Raw genomic sequence first — 15,187 nt, 5'->3', positions numbered from 1 at the left:
CCCTCAAAACCAAAGCCATAATAGACATAGGGGCTGTAGCTCTTCTAAGATAGAAATCTGTTACTTAACATCCATTGGTGCCTGAATAGCTACAAGACAATACATATAGGGGCAGACATATTAACCTCTGGAAAGTGATAAACTGGAGAGTGATAAATGACCAACCAATCAGCTCCTGTCATTTTACAAACACAGCCTGTAACATGACAGGAGCTGAGTGGTTGGTCATTTATCACTCTCCAATTTATCACTTTCTAGAGCTTAATATATCTGCCCCATAATCCATGTATAGCATACGGAACTATCACTGGGGCAATCATCTTTACAAGTGCCCCTGTCACACCCACAATGGATGCAGCCATGTTTTGGGCTGAAACTATATTCATGTGAAACCTACAAGGCACTGAACTCAAATAACAGAGCTAGATTCCTAATATTGGTTCAGCCCGCACTCTACATAGGTAAACGGTATATTTAAAAAAAAATGGTTTAAAAAAACATTTAACCCAGACTGCAGAACATTCTAACAGTGTTGTATCTAGATGCAGTAAAAAGCTATACATGCATCGGTTTACATAATATCTGGAGCAATGATGTTGTGACAACTTTAAGATAACATATGTTTTGGTGAAAAATACAGCATAAGCTAGAAATATAAAGCAGTAGTCCATAAGAAGAAGGAAAGACAAAGAAAAAAAAAACAGAAGGGGGAACCCACAAAAAGTGGTAAAACTCCTTTAAATTCTGGAAAAAAAAATTAGATATGAGAACCAAATAAAAAATTGGCACGTCATGTATCATGATCAGAGCTGTTTGTTTGTTTATGCCGCTTGGTCTCCTGGAGCAGAGTAATAAATTCATCAACTCTACCAAAACGTGTATATTAATCCCAGTAAACAATTTCAGATTTTGTTGTTTGGAGTTTGGACAATCGAATTCTAGATCATTCCTGCCATACTGTTCGGGAAGTACAGGAAACCAACAGCACTTCATGGAAAATACATTTTCTGAGTGCTACAAATCATTTGACTCCAATTCCAGTGAGGATATCCATTGGAAATTTGTTGTTCCTCTAATTTCCACCTAAAAATAGGTAATCTAACATGGTCATACTTTCAATGCACCCCCACCACTATATAATAGCATGATATATCCAGAAGTCTTCACTATAGTAGGAATATGCAGATTGAGTCCTTGGATACCACATACAGAACCACCTCCCCAACAGGTATCTGCTACTATCTCTCCTCCTCCAAACTAAAAACAGTTCAAGAAAAGTGCAAGGTAGGTTGTTGCATTTCATGGTGTACATACAAATCTACTTTATACAGGTAAAAATATTTGCATCATTCCCAACAAAGCAGATGTTTAAAACGGTCATAAAACTAATCCATAAGATTGTGGTCCTCTGGTAGAAGTGGGCACAATGGCAGTGAATTAAGCCTCTGTAATCTCCAGTGTTGTAGTCTTACTCACGGTCTGTAAAGCGCACATTGATGACCCCGGCTGGACAGAGCAATCCGTGTGTTTTTGGTAAAACAGTTTGTGTCTTAGGGGAAGTCTTGAGCTGAAATTTCTGAAGCAGCTGTGACAGGAGCGGAAAGGGGGAAAAGAACATTACAGACCAAAAGAAAACAGTTTTGGTGCAAGTCTTGTTCGCCTTGTACACACGATTTTATAGATTTGCCATTACAATTACAGCACTCTTCATTGCATAGTGGAAAAAAATCTATATACTGGGACAGAAGGCACACAGGGCCAAAGGGTAACTTCATGCACTTTAGAGTGAGTTATGAAGTTTATATCCTTTATAGAAAAAAAAAAAAAACTTATACCATTATAGGACCAGGAAAGATGATAAATATGCACAAGCAATGAGGCAGTGCCCCTCTGCAGACATTCCTGATATTACCTGTTCGCAAACCGTTTGTTTCAAGGTAGCTTAAAGGTTTATTAAATTTAATGATTCCATTTTTGTAAAAATGTTTTGGGTCAGTGGGCCAATGCCATCAATAAGTGTGGCATAACTTGCCCTGGTAAAAGGTACAATGAAAATGATTTTAATGGAAAATGAAAGCGATGGTAAGAACTTACCTTTGTTATCTCTCTTTCTACGAAGTCCATAGGGTCCAAAGGGTGACCTTGGGGTATAGGTGATGATGGGAGTCATCCAGGCACCACGCAGTTAATTTTTCTTCACAGAATGCACTGGGTCCCTCTCCTATACCCCACCCCTGGGCCAGAGGCACCTCAGTTTCTTAGCAAGCCAAAGGCCGGAGGAGGGTAAAAGGGAGAGAATTAAGTCTGGAACACACGAGAATCACATTCTCACACAGAAGGAGATAGAAAACCGGTGACTAGAGCAAAGCCCATCTGAAGCACAGGTGCAACAGGGTGGGTGCCCTGTGGACCCTATAGACTTCGTAGAAAGAGAGATAAAAGGTAAGTTCTTACGCGCTCTCATTTTCTACTTCAGGGCCCATAGGGGGTCCACAGGGTGACCTTGGGGATGTCCCAAAGCAGTACCCTCAAGGGTGGGGACGCTCCTGTGCAGAGAGGAGAATCCGCCACCTGAAGGATGCATCCAGAGGCAAAGGTATCAAAAGGCATAATACCTCAGAAAGGTCTGGACAGAAGACCACGTGGCCGCCTTACAAAGCTGAACAGCCGAGGCGCCACGGCCAGCTGCCCACGAAGGACCCACAGACCGAGTAGAATGAGCAGTAACATAGGGCGGCACTGGAAGGCCCTCATGAGTGTAAGCTTCAGAAATAGTCAAGCCACCTAGCCAAAGTTTGTTTATTGGCTGGTCATCCCTTCATGTGGAATCAGGACAAACAAAGAGTCTGACTTCTGAAGGGAACTGGTACGGTCCACATACAGTAAATCCTGAGGGCACATACCACATCCAATGAGGCCCACCTGCCGAGAGGTCTGGAGAATTAAAGGCCGGTACAATAATTTCCTCATTAACATGTGGAAACTAGAGACCACCTTAGGAAGGAAACCAGGGCGAGTCCGAAGCACCATCCTGTCCTGGTGAAAAACCAGAAATGGGGAACGACGAGAGCCCCCATATCAGACACTCTTCTGGCAGAAGCAATAGCCAGAAGAAAAACTGTCTTAGCAGTAAGCCATTTCAGGTCCACAGAGTCCAGGGGTTCAAATGGAGGGTCCTAAGGACAATAGCTAAATCCCAAGGCACCACAGAAGGGACAAAGGGAGGCTGAATGCGAAGGACCCCTTGAAGGAAAGTGCAGATATCAGAAAGAGGAGCAATCCTTCGCTGGAACCACACTGAAAGGGCAGAAACATGCACCTGCAGCGAAGCAAGGCAGAGACCAAAGTCCAAACCCACCTGAAGGAAAGCCAAAACTCTGGATACCCGAAACACTTGGAGGTCGTAACCTCTGGGACAACACCATTCAAAATAGGTATGCCTCACCCTGTGATAACTCCTGGCAGAGGCAGGCTTCCGAGCAGAGGCCGGGAATGAAACTGGGTATATTCCACCATGTCGAACGTCGACACCATGGAACCCAGTAACTGCATGGCCGAGTGTATGGACACTCAGCGACTGTGGAGGAATCTGCGAACTCGTGTCTGCAAAGTGGAGATTTTGTCTGTGGTCAGAAAAATCCTTTGCTGTTGTGAATCCAACAGAGCTCCCAGATGGAGCATCCTTTGAGACGGGACCAGGGAGGACTTCTTCCAATTGATCAACCACCCGTGCATCTGTAGTAACGATATTGACAGCTGTAGGTGGTGGAGAAGTACCTCTGGAGACCCAGCTAACAGCAACAGGTCATCCAGGTAAGGTAACAGGCAGACCCCCTACAGCCACAGATGGGCTGCCATTTCCGCCATAATTTTTGTAAACACCCGAGGTGCTGTAGAGAGGCCAAATGGCAGAGCCTGAAACTGGAAATGCTGTTGTGACACAGCAAACCTGAGAAAATGCTGGTGTGCTGCAGCAATCGGAATATGCAGATACGCATCCTGAATATCCAGAGACACCGTAAAATCCCCAGGTTCCATAGCCAGTATGATGGAACGTAGAGTTTCCCTCCAGAACAGAGGTACCCTGAGGAATTTGTTCAGGGACTTGAGATTGAGGATAGGTCGGTGGGATCCGTTCGGCTTTTGTACCAGAAACAGGCTGGAATAATAACCCGTTCCCCTCTGGGACAACGGGACTGGTACAATGACACCTTCCTGAACCATGGATTATACTGCCTCTTGAACAGCCAAGGCCTTGTCCTTGTTTGACAGGAGGCCTGTGCAGAAGAATTGATGGGGAGGCCGTCTGCAGAAGTAGAGGGCGTACCCCGAGAGACCACTTTTCTCACCCAGGTGTCTGTGGTAGTCAGACACCAGTGCTGGGCGAATTGACGAAGTCGGCCTTCCTCCCTGGAATCCCCCAGGGGAAGGCCCGCCCAGTCAGGCAGAGGGCTTGTCATCAGGCTTGGCAGCTGGACGTCTCGCGTTCCAAGCTTATTTCTTAGGCTTGGTAGTTTTCTTGGTGGTTGACGGCCTAGGAAAGGACTGGGTTCTAACCTTACCTGGGGCTCAATAGGTCCGAAAGGACGAAGTCAGAGACCCCGAAGGAGCAGGAGTAGGAGCAGATGGCAGACAAGCAGACTTAACAGCTGCCAGTGTATCCACAATTTTGTCCAAATCCGGGCCCAACAGGACCTTACCATTATAGGGTAAGCACTCCAAGCCCTTCTTGGAGTCCGAGTTCGCATCTGCCCTCCAAGAGCGAAGCGACAGGGAGCGGCGAGCTGCAATGGCCGCCGTGGAGATACTGGCATTCAATAAACTGACATCTAAGGCAGCCTCGTTGATATAGGTAGCTGAATCTCGTAGGTTGCCCACCAGATTCAACTGCTCCCTGGTCGCATCTGACGACAAGGACCCTTCCAGGGTGTTTGCCCAACATTCTTTGGCCCGAGCCACCCAGCAGATGGCTATGGCTTGTCAGCACGCGGCACCGGAAAGGGAATAAATGGATTTCAGGAAAACCTCCACCTTCCTATCTGTAGTATCTTTCAAGGACAACATGTAAGGCATAGGGAGAGTCGCGCTTTTAATCAAGCGCGTGACGTGGGAATCCACCGCCGGTGAAGTTTCCCATGTAGAAAACTAGTCCTCAGCAAATGGATAAGCATAGGCCAGACGCTTCTGCGGCTGGTATTGCTTTTCAGGTGTTTTCCATGCCACCTCCAGTTGGTCCACCAGCTGGTCGGACAAAGGAAATATGGCAGCGGCCACCTTTACAGGCATGAAAAGGGCATATCTGGACTTCGGTGCCGGAGGTTCGTCCTATTCTATGACCAATGCAGCACGCACAGCTTGTATCAGACCCGGAATATATATTTTTGACTTGGACTCCACCGCATGTGGAGAGGATTCGGAGTCAGAGTTATCCGGGAGCGCCCCATCATCAGATGAGACCTCGTCATCATCATATAGAGTAGATTGGGATGACAGCAAAAATCTTTTACCCGGTCTGCCTTGGGATGCCTCCTCTTGCCGCACCTCTGAAGCCGACTGAAGCAGGCTCTGAGAGGGAAAAAGCTGCTGAACCCTAGGGAGGGAAAAACACAGGGACAGCTAAACGTCCCGCAATGGCCGTTAGTGCTTGTGCAAAGCACGCCCAAGGGAGCTCCTGCGGAGTGGCAGAGACCGTAGATAGACCTGGAGTACCATAACCCCTCAAGGACCATGTCTCCCACCCCTAATTCCGCTGTACATTTTTTACAGGACAGCCGGACGGGAGCCAAATTTGGCATAATACTCTCACTGCCAGACATAGCGAAGAGGACACCAATAAACTGTATGTGACCCCATGCACGGAAATCAACAGATGGAGGTTCCACCCCGACAACACCAGTGCTAAGGCACAGGGAAAGCAAAATGGCTGACAGTTCAGAGGGTGAAACTCAGACAGACAGCGCTAGCATACAGTCACATACAATGCAGAATAAGAACACCTGCACTTAATGATCAACTACGCAGACTTAGCGTCTGGTAGGACAAAAGTGCTACATACACTGACCACAACCAGGAGGAGAGGTATGTAGGGGAACCCGGCTCTGCACCGCCTGCTTTGATCTGCGACTTTCAGCCAGGAGAAAATGGATGACGGAGTTCTGAGAGGCGGATCCAGAGGAAGGAAGCTGCCACAGCCCAGCCAGAACGTGGTGGAAAGGAGCGCTGTGCAGCGGGGAGGAGCCGGATGTTAGACATGGAAGGCTGCCTTCCCTGGACAGCATTTAACCCCCGGGACACTGGAGCATTCCACAGAACTCCAGTCCCTGGTGACCTAGTGGAAGCAGGGGACTCAGTGCCTGGCTCCACTTGCTATCATCCCCAGGGAGTCCCCAGCCCTGGGGGAAAAAAAAAAAAAGACTGCGACTCGGCGCGCACCACCGCGGAGACGTGCCGCTTACCTGCGCCCCCGTAGCGTCCGGCCGCAGTCCAGGGATCCTCCGGGGTCCCTGCTAGCCAAGACCCCAGAGGCCCGCCGAGATCCCCGAATCAGTACCGGCGTCGGCGGGGTGACGGAGCGACAGCGTGGACGTCCCCTGGACTGTCCACACTTGAAGAATCTTCTTTAAACATAAAAAATCTTCAGGGCGCATGTCAGTGACCAGACTCCAGTCGGACACCCAACGAAACGGAGGTGCCTCTGGCCCGGGGGCGGGGTATAGGAGAGGGACCCAGTGCATCCTGGGAAGAAAATTAACTGCGCGGTGCCCGGATGACTCCCATCATCACCAATACCCCAAGGTCACCCTGTGGACCCCCTATGGACCCTGAAGTAGAAAGTAAAGTACTTACCTGCAGCACCAGCCATCTTCTGGGGGGGGCGGTTCCATATGGACCCCTCTGTTAAAATCCTTATGACAACTGCAGACAGTAGCGCATATGGACCCCTCTGTTAAAATCCTTATGACAACTGCAGACAGTAGCGCATATGGACCCCTCTGTTAGAATCCTTATGACAACTGCAGACAGTAGGGCATACTGCTTTCGGCATTACTCCATCCATATCTGATGAGGCAATTAATGTGGCACGGTGTTGGGGCCAGCAGCCTGCAGAGGGCCGCTGATGTGTGCCCTCCCCCCTCCCTCCAAAGAGGTTTGCATAGGGATTATATTAAAATTACAGTTTTTATGTTCTTTAATGTGTAAAAGGATTGTGAAAAATAAAATTGTCCATTAAAGGACCAGCAAAACTATATGAACCTGCTTTCCATGTCCCTCTGCCAAATTGCTATAATTGTGATCAGATTGGGCCAGTACAGTACATATCTTTATGTACAATTACTGCTTATTAACAGTAAGCTGGAACATCTAGATGGAGCTTTCATAAATACTGGTTTTCCACCCCCATCAGTGATAGTTTCACCAATGCAATCGGGAACGTTGGAATTTTAATTTCCAGCACTCAGAAATGCTACATCTTCTAGATCAGGGACAGGGCACAAGTTGTTCTACTCCCAGCATTCCCTGCCTCTACCTGGCTGCTAGGAAAAGACATTCCACAATATCTAGAGTTCCACATTGCTGGCCCCTGATTTAGTGTAACAGACATATTTGGGATATGTTCTTGAACCAGTGTTCTGCATTGGGCAGAGAGAAAGAGACACTGCATCACAAGGAGATGCTATGAAGGCTGGTGACACTCAGGTCCATGAGAGGAGCTCTACCTGAATAAGCGCCAGGTGAATCTCCAATTCTGCGACCCTCCTCCCAATACAGCTGCGGATTCCGTATCCAAAGGGAATGGAGCCAAAATTTTCCACACGGTCCAGGTGTCCATGCCTTAACCAGCGGCCAGGCCGGAAATCATCTGCACCCGAGAAGTAGTCTTCATCGTACGATGTAGAGTAATGACACAAGGCCAGCTGAGTCTGGGGCAAACACAGAAACGGGACAGAGGAACTTCTAGACAACGTATAGTTGGAACCAGCGTTATACATGGACATTTCTTATTAATATATGTAACCAGGAGACTGTACAGGAAAAGGGGAAGCAGGTTGGAGTCCCTGATACATCTGGCTGATATAAACCCAAAATAATTCCCTATAAACACAAGGGGAACACCACAGTCTGGGGTAGATTAACCTGTGGCCAAAGATGGATTCACTCTTACAAAGGGGTAACCGTATCAGGAAGAAAAACTTCTAGAACACTGCATTATAGAAAGCACTTCTGGATGGAATAAAAAATAATATTACATTAAAATGTAGCCATCAAATTGTCCTTTAAGAACAGTCCATGTTTTCCAGAACTCTTTCACAGGGAGGGAAACAAAAACCCCTGTTAAATGTCAAAAACTGCTTACTTCATAATATCTACTCAAAGCAATCAGTCACTTTCAATAGTTACAATAATGGTGTATATTCACCTAATGTACAAAAGAAAACAAAATATTTGTACTTGATCCCATCCACTCACCCCTTTTGGAATCAAATATCCTCCCACAACCAAATCATCTTGTGTTACGCGACCATTCCCTGGCAAAACGGGAAACAACCTGTCAATTAATAGAAGACAGAGGTGAAATGAAGTGTGAACTGGAACATGTAGATTTCTAGAGGAATAAGTTCAACAGGCTTTCAGGTGGTACAGTACATCAGAATTGTAAATTACTTTTCTGCCCTCTTCCCAAAGCTAAGGAGTCTATATCAACCCCTCAACACTACCCAGAATTCTGCTGACTATATATCGTCAAACCTTGGAGAGAGATACATTTGATAAGTTTCCTACAGCAACCAAGCATATTCTAACTGTCATTTTATAAACTGTGCTATATAAATTGCCAGCTAGAAGCTGATTGGTTGCTATGAGCAACTTCTCCACATTATCTTTCTCGAATATTTGATCTGTCTCCAGAGGACCCGGACCGCAGACATGCTCCCACAGTAATGCTAACAGCCAGCGGCGCCAACGCCTCCCGCACACTCCGCTGCTGCTGGAGGAGTGATAGTCTGATCTCTCCTCAAGTAGGGGGGGCTGTGCGGGAGGCAGCGCCAGCTGATAGCATTACCGTGGGAGCATGTCTGCAGTCCAGGTCCTCTGCAGACTGTCTCCTCTCCAGAGGCAGCGGTGGGGACTGTGTTGGATGCTCTATTCGGCTCAGTAGCTGTCACAGTGGCACAGCAGCAGCTGCTGTGTAAAAAGGCGGGAAAACTATTTGGGGGTGTTCTTTCAGTTTAGTCAGAGTCAACCAGTCAGAGAATGAACGTACAGGCATCATGGAAGTACCCTCTATCCTCAGACACTGAGGACATGAGAAGATACAGAAAAGTGCTCCATTCATAACAGTTTACTAAAGCATTGCATTAGTTAATAGTAGCAGTTTTAGGAGATGCACTAAGCCTTGGTGAGTGATAAAGTGGAGAGTGATAAAGCACCAACCAATCAGCTCCTAACTGTCAGTTTACAAGCTGTGTTTGAAAAATGACAGTTAGAAGCGGATTGGTTGGCACTTTATCACTCTCCAAAACTTAGCTCTCCAAGTGTTCAATTAGTTTACTTAATATTCTGAACAAGTTTACTGATGTTCTGAAGTAGATTAGTTATGCTAACCCAGGGGGTCCTGTATTCTGAACTTGAACTTAAAATGTATATTAGATGTGGTCACTGCATGTTATGCAGAATACAAAAAAATAATTAGCAATTTTTACCAATAAAAAAGGACAACAGATTTATTATACATTATGAAGCTCCTAGATGTATCCAGCTTTTCCCCAGTAGTCGTAAATGTCTATGAAGGCATTTATATGGGGCACACTAACCAGAATATCTTTCCAGACAGAAATATGTAGAAATAATGCTTTCTACAGGTTGAGTTTCCCATATCCAAATATTCCAAAATACGGAATATTTTTAGCATGACAGATAGTGAAACTTTTACTTTCTGATGGTTCAATGTACACAAACTTTGTTTAACCACTTGCCTGGCATGGTCGTATCAGATACGACCATACCAGACTGGGCTTTTCCCTGACATGGTCATATCGGATACGACCAGTCAGAAAAGCTCTATGGGCAGCTGCTGGAAAATCATTTTCTAGCAGCCGCCAATCACAGAGGGACTTCCTGGTCCCTCTGCACACTTTGCCCCTCCCCGTGGGCCGATCACTGCAGCCCAGCGCCGGCGAACCCACCCCCCCTGGCAGCTGCCGAGAGGACAGAGTAGAGAAGACAGCGCTGTCCTTCTCTCCCTCCTCCGGCAGTTAGCAGCAGCCCGGCGGCTGCTGACAGGGCAGAGAAGGCAGCGCTAACAGCGCTGTCCTTCTCTCCCTCCAACTCCGGCTAGCAGCAGCCGCCGGGCAGGGAAGGTAGCGCTGTCCTTCCTTCACTCCACCCCCGCTATCAGCAGCCTCTTCCCCATTGACAATAACCCCACCCCCATGAATAATTATATATATATATATATATATATATATATATATATATATATATATATATATATATATATATACATATACACACACACACACATACACACACACACCTATATAGATGGCAGCCCCCAACCGATGTTTAGGAAACATCGGCAGCTGTGGTCACAATCGATGTTTCCATCGATGGCCAACAGTACTATATAGCATAAAAATTGCCATTTTTATGGTATACAGCACTTAAAAAATTTTATTTTTTTTTTCTTTAGAAAATGGTGTTGGATAAGTTTTAAAAAGCTATTCCTGACCTAATTCAATCATAAAAAAAAAAAACGACAATTTCGGAGCGGTTTTTGGAGAAAGAATTAGTCAGTTAAGTGGTTAAGAAAAAATGATTAAAAATATAGTATGAAATAACCTTCAGACTGTGTGTATAAGGTGAATATGAAATATAAATTAATTTCATGTATGTACACAACTTTTTTTTGATGCACAAAATTATTACAAATATTGTATAAAATTACGTTCAGGCTGTGTGTGTATTAGGTGTATATAGAACATAAATGCATTCTGTGGTTAGATTTGGGTCCTATTCCCAACATATTTCATTATGGTATGCAAACATTCCAAAATACGGAATATTCCGATATCCAAAATACACCTGGTCCCAAGCATTTTGGATATGGGAGACTAAACTTGTATTACATATAAGACTACAGCCATGCACAAGAATTCTAATCAAATGTAGGAGTAGCTTCCAATGCTACATATACAGTTATCAAAATAATAAAGATAGCAGACCTAATGTAAAATAATTACATAGTTATGTGGTTCTTGAAAGAAATACACAAAAAAACAACTTCTAAAAATAAAAAGATGCTGAACAATACGGCAACAAGTAGCAGCATTTACCCAGCTTGGCCTGTAGGGTAGGTGGTCTCCATAAATCTCCAACAACATTAAGGTACTAACCTCAGGGTTTCCTTCAGAACGGCCCTTACTAACGGCAGCTTTGGGACATCCTCTGCAGTGGGCATAGCGTCCTTCCCCAGGTTCGTAACAATTTCATTGTAGACAGTCTCCTGGATCTGGGGGTTTTTGGCAAGAAGGTAGGAGGCCCAAGACAGAGTAAAAGAAGTCTAAGAGAAAAAAACCTAAATGGTTTAACAGCCTGCAACAAAATTATAGAATTCAGCTTCCAGCAATTATGTAGGTGTCAATTACCAAACATACATATAAACATATACAAGAAAGGAAATGCCCTTATTTTGCGCTAATGACACAAATGCTGCTCCTCAAATGGAACCCCTGTTAGTGGAAACAAATAATCCAAGAATACAAAAATGTTTTAAGGGCGCAAATTTCAAATGTAATGAACATTAATTAAAAATAGACATATGGTAGTTTGGATTTCAAACCAATAAATTGTCCGATATAATTCCTTTATGGGAAAATTTCATTCATGATAGTTCACTTTTCTTCTTCATTAGACTGGGCCAACTTCAATGTGGATGTAAGTAAATTTCATAGGCTCCAAATTAATCTAAAAAAAGACCCACTCACCAAAAAGACACCCAAAACAAAATGGCCCAATGGCCTACTGTTAGATCAGATAAACAATGAATTTGTTAAAATTCATTGTCAACAAAAAAAATTTTCATATATAAAAATGCTTACACAATTTCTTCAATGATTTTTAGAGAAGGAGACCGTATATATCCTGCACTTAACCCCTAGGGGCCAGAATCACAATATGTAGGTTTCTCCCTTCTGATAATCGAATTAGTTCAAAATCCAATGAGTTTCGTGTTAGGACTTCATCAGGGGAGTATATATCAAATTTTGAAAATGCACAAGATCCAGAAGGAAACTGGCAAGGTACGGTCCTTAAAAATGGACCAAATTTGTAAAATGCACAAAATCCGAAAAGAGAATGGCAAAGTGCTGTCCTTAAGATGGACTATTCAATTGAAGGAGTTTCACAGACTGATGTGTTCAGATCCCAGGATCAAGCTGTAATCATATACAGTTCCTTGCAAAAGTATTCACCCCCCTTGGCTTTTTACCTTTTGTTACAACCTGGAATTTATTTATTTAATCTGAATTTTATGTGATGGATCTGCACAGAATAGTCTAATTTGGTGAAGTGAAATTAGAAAAATATATATATATAAAAAAGAATCTTTATAAATAAAATTCTGAAACTTGGCATGTGCATATGTAACCACCCCCTTTATGAAGCCCCTCAAAAGTTCTGGTGCAACCAATTACCTTCAGAAGTCACATAATTAGTGAAATGAAGTCCACCTGTGTGAAATGTCACATGATCTGTCAGTATAAACACACCTTTTCTGAAAGGCCCAAGAGGCTGCAACACCACTAAGTCACTAAGCAAGAGGCATCACACCATGAAGACCAAGGAGCTCTCCAAACAAGTCAGGGACAAAGTTGTTGAGAAGTACAATTCTGGGTTGGGTTATAAAAAAAATATCCAAATCTTTCATGATCCCCCGGAGCACCATCAAATCCATCATCAAATGGAAAGAACATGGTACCACAACAAACCTGCCAAGAGAGGGTCGCCCACCAAAACTCACAGACTGGGTAAGGAGGGCATTAATCATAGAGGCAACACAGAGACCAAAGAGAACCCTGAAGAAGCTGCAGAGTTCCACAGCAGAGACTGGTGTATCTGTGCATGTGACCACAATAAGCCGGACACTCCATCGAGCTGGGTTTTATGGAAGAGTGGCCAGAAAAAAAGCCATTACTTAGTGATAAAAATAAGACGACAAGATTTGAGTTTGCCAAAAGGCATGTGGGCGACTCCCCAAATGTATGGAGGAAGGTGCTCTGGTCAGATGAGACCAAAATTTTACTTTTCGACCACCAAGGAAAACGCTATGTCTGGCGCAAACCCAACACATCCCATCACCGCAAGAACACCCATCCCCACAGTGACACATGGTGGTGGCAGCATCATGTTGTGGGGATGTTTTTCAGCAGCAGGCACTGGGAAACGGATTCAAGTCGAGGGAAAGATGGATGGTATTAAATGCAAGGATATTCTTCAGCAAAACCTGTTTCAGTCTGCCTGTGATTTGAGACTGGGACGGAGGTTCACCTTCCAGCAGGACAATGACCCGAAGCATACTGCTAAAGCAACACTCGGGTGGTTTAAGGGAAAACATTTAAATGTGTTGGAATGGCCTAGTCAAAGCCCAGATCTCAATCCAATTGAGAATCTGTGGTCAGACTTGAAGATTGCTGTTCACAAGCGGAAACCATCCAACATGAAGGAGCTGGAGCAGTTTTGCCATGAGGAATGGGCAAAAAACCCAGGGGCAAGATGTGGCAAGCTTATCGAGACTTATCCAAAGCGACTTGCAGCTGTAATTGCTGCAAAAGGTGGCTCGACAAAGTACTGACTTTAGGGGGGTGAATAGTTATGCACACTGAAGTTTTCTGTTATGTTGTCCTAAATGTTGTTGGATTCACAATATAAAAAAACCACAACTTCGAAGTTGTAGGCATGTTCTGTGAATTAAATGATGCACACCTTCAAACAATCCATTTTAATTCCAGGTTGTGAGGCAACAAAACATGAGAAATGCAAAGGGGGGTGTATACTTTGGCAAGGCACTTTACACATTAAAAAAGGGTAAAATTTATACATTAACAGTTATTCTGTTGTCAGTTATTGTTACAAGTTCTATGCTGCCAACACTACCACCAAATTCAGTTATTGGACATTTTTATAGCCTTTAAGATGGCACCAGCCTGAGCAGGGCCTGCACAGAAGTTTTACTCAAACTATCAGGGTTATTAAATGGTGCATAGGCCTCTTCTCTGCCCTCACCTACCGATATTGCAGCATGTGCACCCAGGTCAAGAATTTCAGTGAGGCATCCTCTGTGTAGCCTAATTATATTGAATCAGTGCGGCCACTAATATGAGGCTGCTGCTACTGAACACAGCAGCAGAATTTTCTCTCTCCCTGCATGATGTGCCTCCGCAGCTGCACTGCTGTACCAAGGCCAACGCTAGTGGACAGGTGAGAAGTGTTACGGGGAAAGGCATCACACTCATTGCCCCTCCTCCTAATTAAATCCAGTGAATGGTATGATGTTATATAGCATTTAGGACACCAACTGTCAGAATAATTCAGACATTTCACAGCCTCTTAACTCACACAGGAACCAGTCGGTACATTTGGCTAAATATTGCAGCAAATATTTTCCACAAATTTATATAAAATAAAAACAGAAAAACTTTTGCATAAGTGAACTAGAAGCCCAGAGTCAGTCTTTCAGGTCCATATGGGCTCCAGGAATGGGAGAAGGGGGATGAGTCACATTATCACTGCCCATAGGACTGACATTTCATAGCTATGCACCAAATCTTATTTGCTGGTTACCGTATCTACTCCTGCAAGAAGCATTTCTGTCATGTTGGCGTATAACTCTTCCAGCGACAGCTCCTTGCTGATCAGTAGTGACGTCAGGAGACCTCCCTGCACCTCCTCTCCCTTCTCCAGACATGATTCAATGTCCTTCAGCTTGTTGTCCACATGGATTTGACCTGTAGATCAATACAGTAATATAGAAGACAAGATTTGTTAGTGTACAACAATGATGACCAAAGCAACAAGCTGTAATGTATTTGGAAAGCAGATGGAATTTCTTCTGCCCATAAAACAACCTAAGGACTCCACATAAGTGGACTCTATAATACCTGTGAGAGTGATTAATGGGTATGTTATGCAA

General features: G+C 44.4%; 1 protein-coding gene across 3 annotated transcripts in view; it reads right to left on the bottom strand.

The window, feature by feature from the left end:
• Positions 1–259: 259 nt before the first annotated feature.
• CYP27C1 (cytochrome P450 family 27 subfamily C member 1) overlaps positions 260–15,187 on the bottom strand; it is a 52,075-nt gene continuing 37,147 nt past the window's right edge. For 2 of the 3 annotated variants that reach the window (XM_088455780.1, XM_088455782.1), the window contains exons 5-10: positions 14,839–15,002; positions 11,394–11,560; positions 8,470–8,548; positions 7,719–7,922; positions 1,477–1,585; positions 260–1,083 (exon numbers count right to left, since the gene is read on the bottom strand). In XM_088455780.1, the coding sequence (XP_088311906.1) occupies positions 1,073–1,083; positions 1,477–1,585; positions 7,719–7,922; positions 8,470–8,548; positions 11,394–11,560; positions 14,839–15,002 (734 nt within the window). In that variant the 3' untranslated portion in view covers positions 260–1,072. Of the gene's footprint in view, positions 1,586–7,718; positions 7,923–8,469; positions 8,549–11,393; positions 11,561–14,838; positions 15,003–15,187 lie in introns of all 3 variants that reach the window. The other variant, XM_088455781.1, reaches the window with a different exon arrangement.

The sequence above is a fragment of the Taudactylus pleione genome, unplaced genomic scaffold (genome assembly GCF_031769625.1).
Source record: "Taudactylus pleione unplaced genomic scaffold, aTauple2 ptg000671l, whole genome shotgun sequence".
Classification (NCBI taxonomy): Eukaryota; Metazoa; Chordata; class Amphibia; order Anura; family Myobatrachidae; genus Taudactylus; species Taudactylus pleione.
The sequence above is the reverse complement of the archived record's forward strand: the minus strand, read 5'-3'. Positions and strand labels throughout refer to the sequence as shown.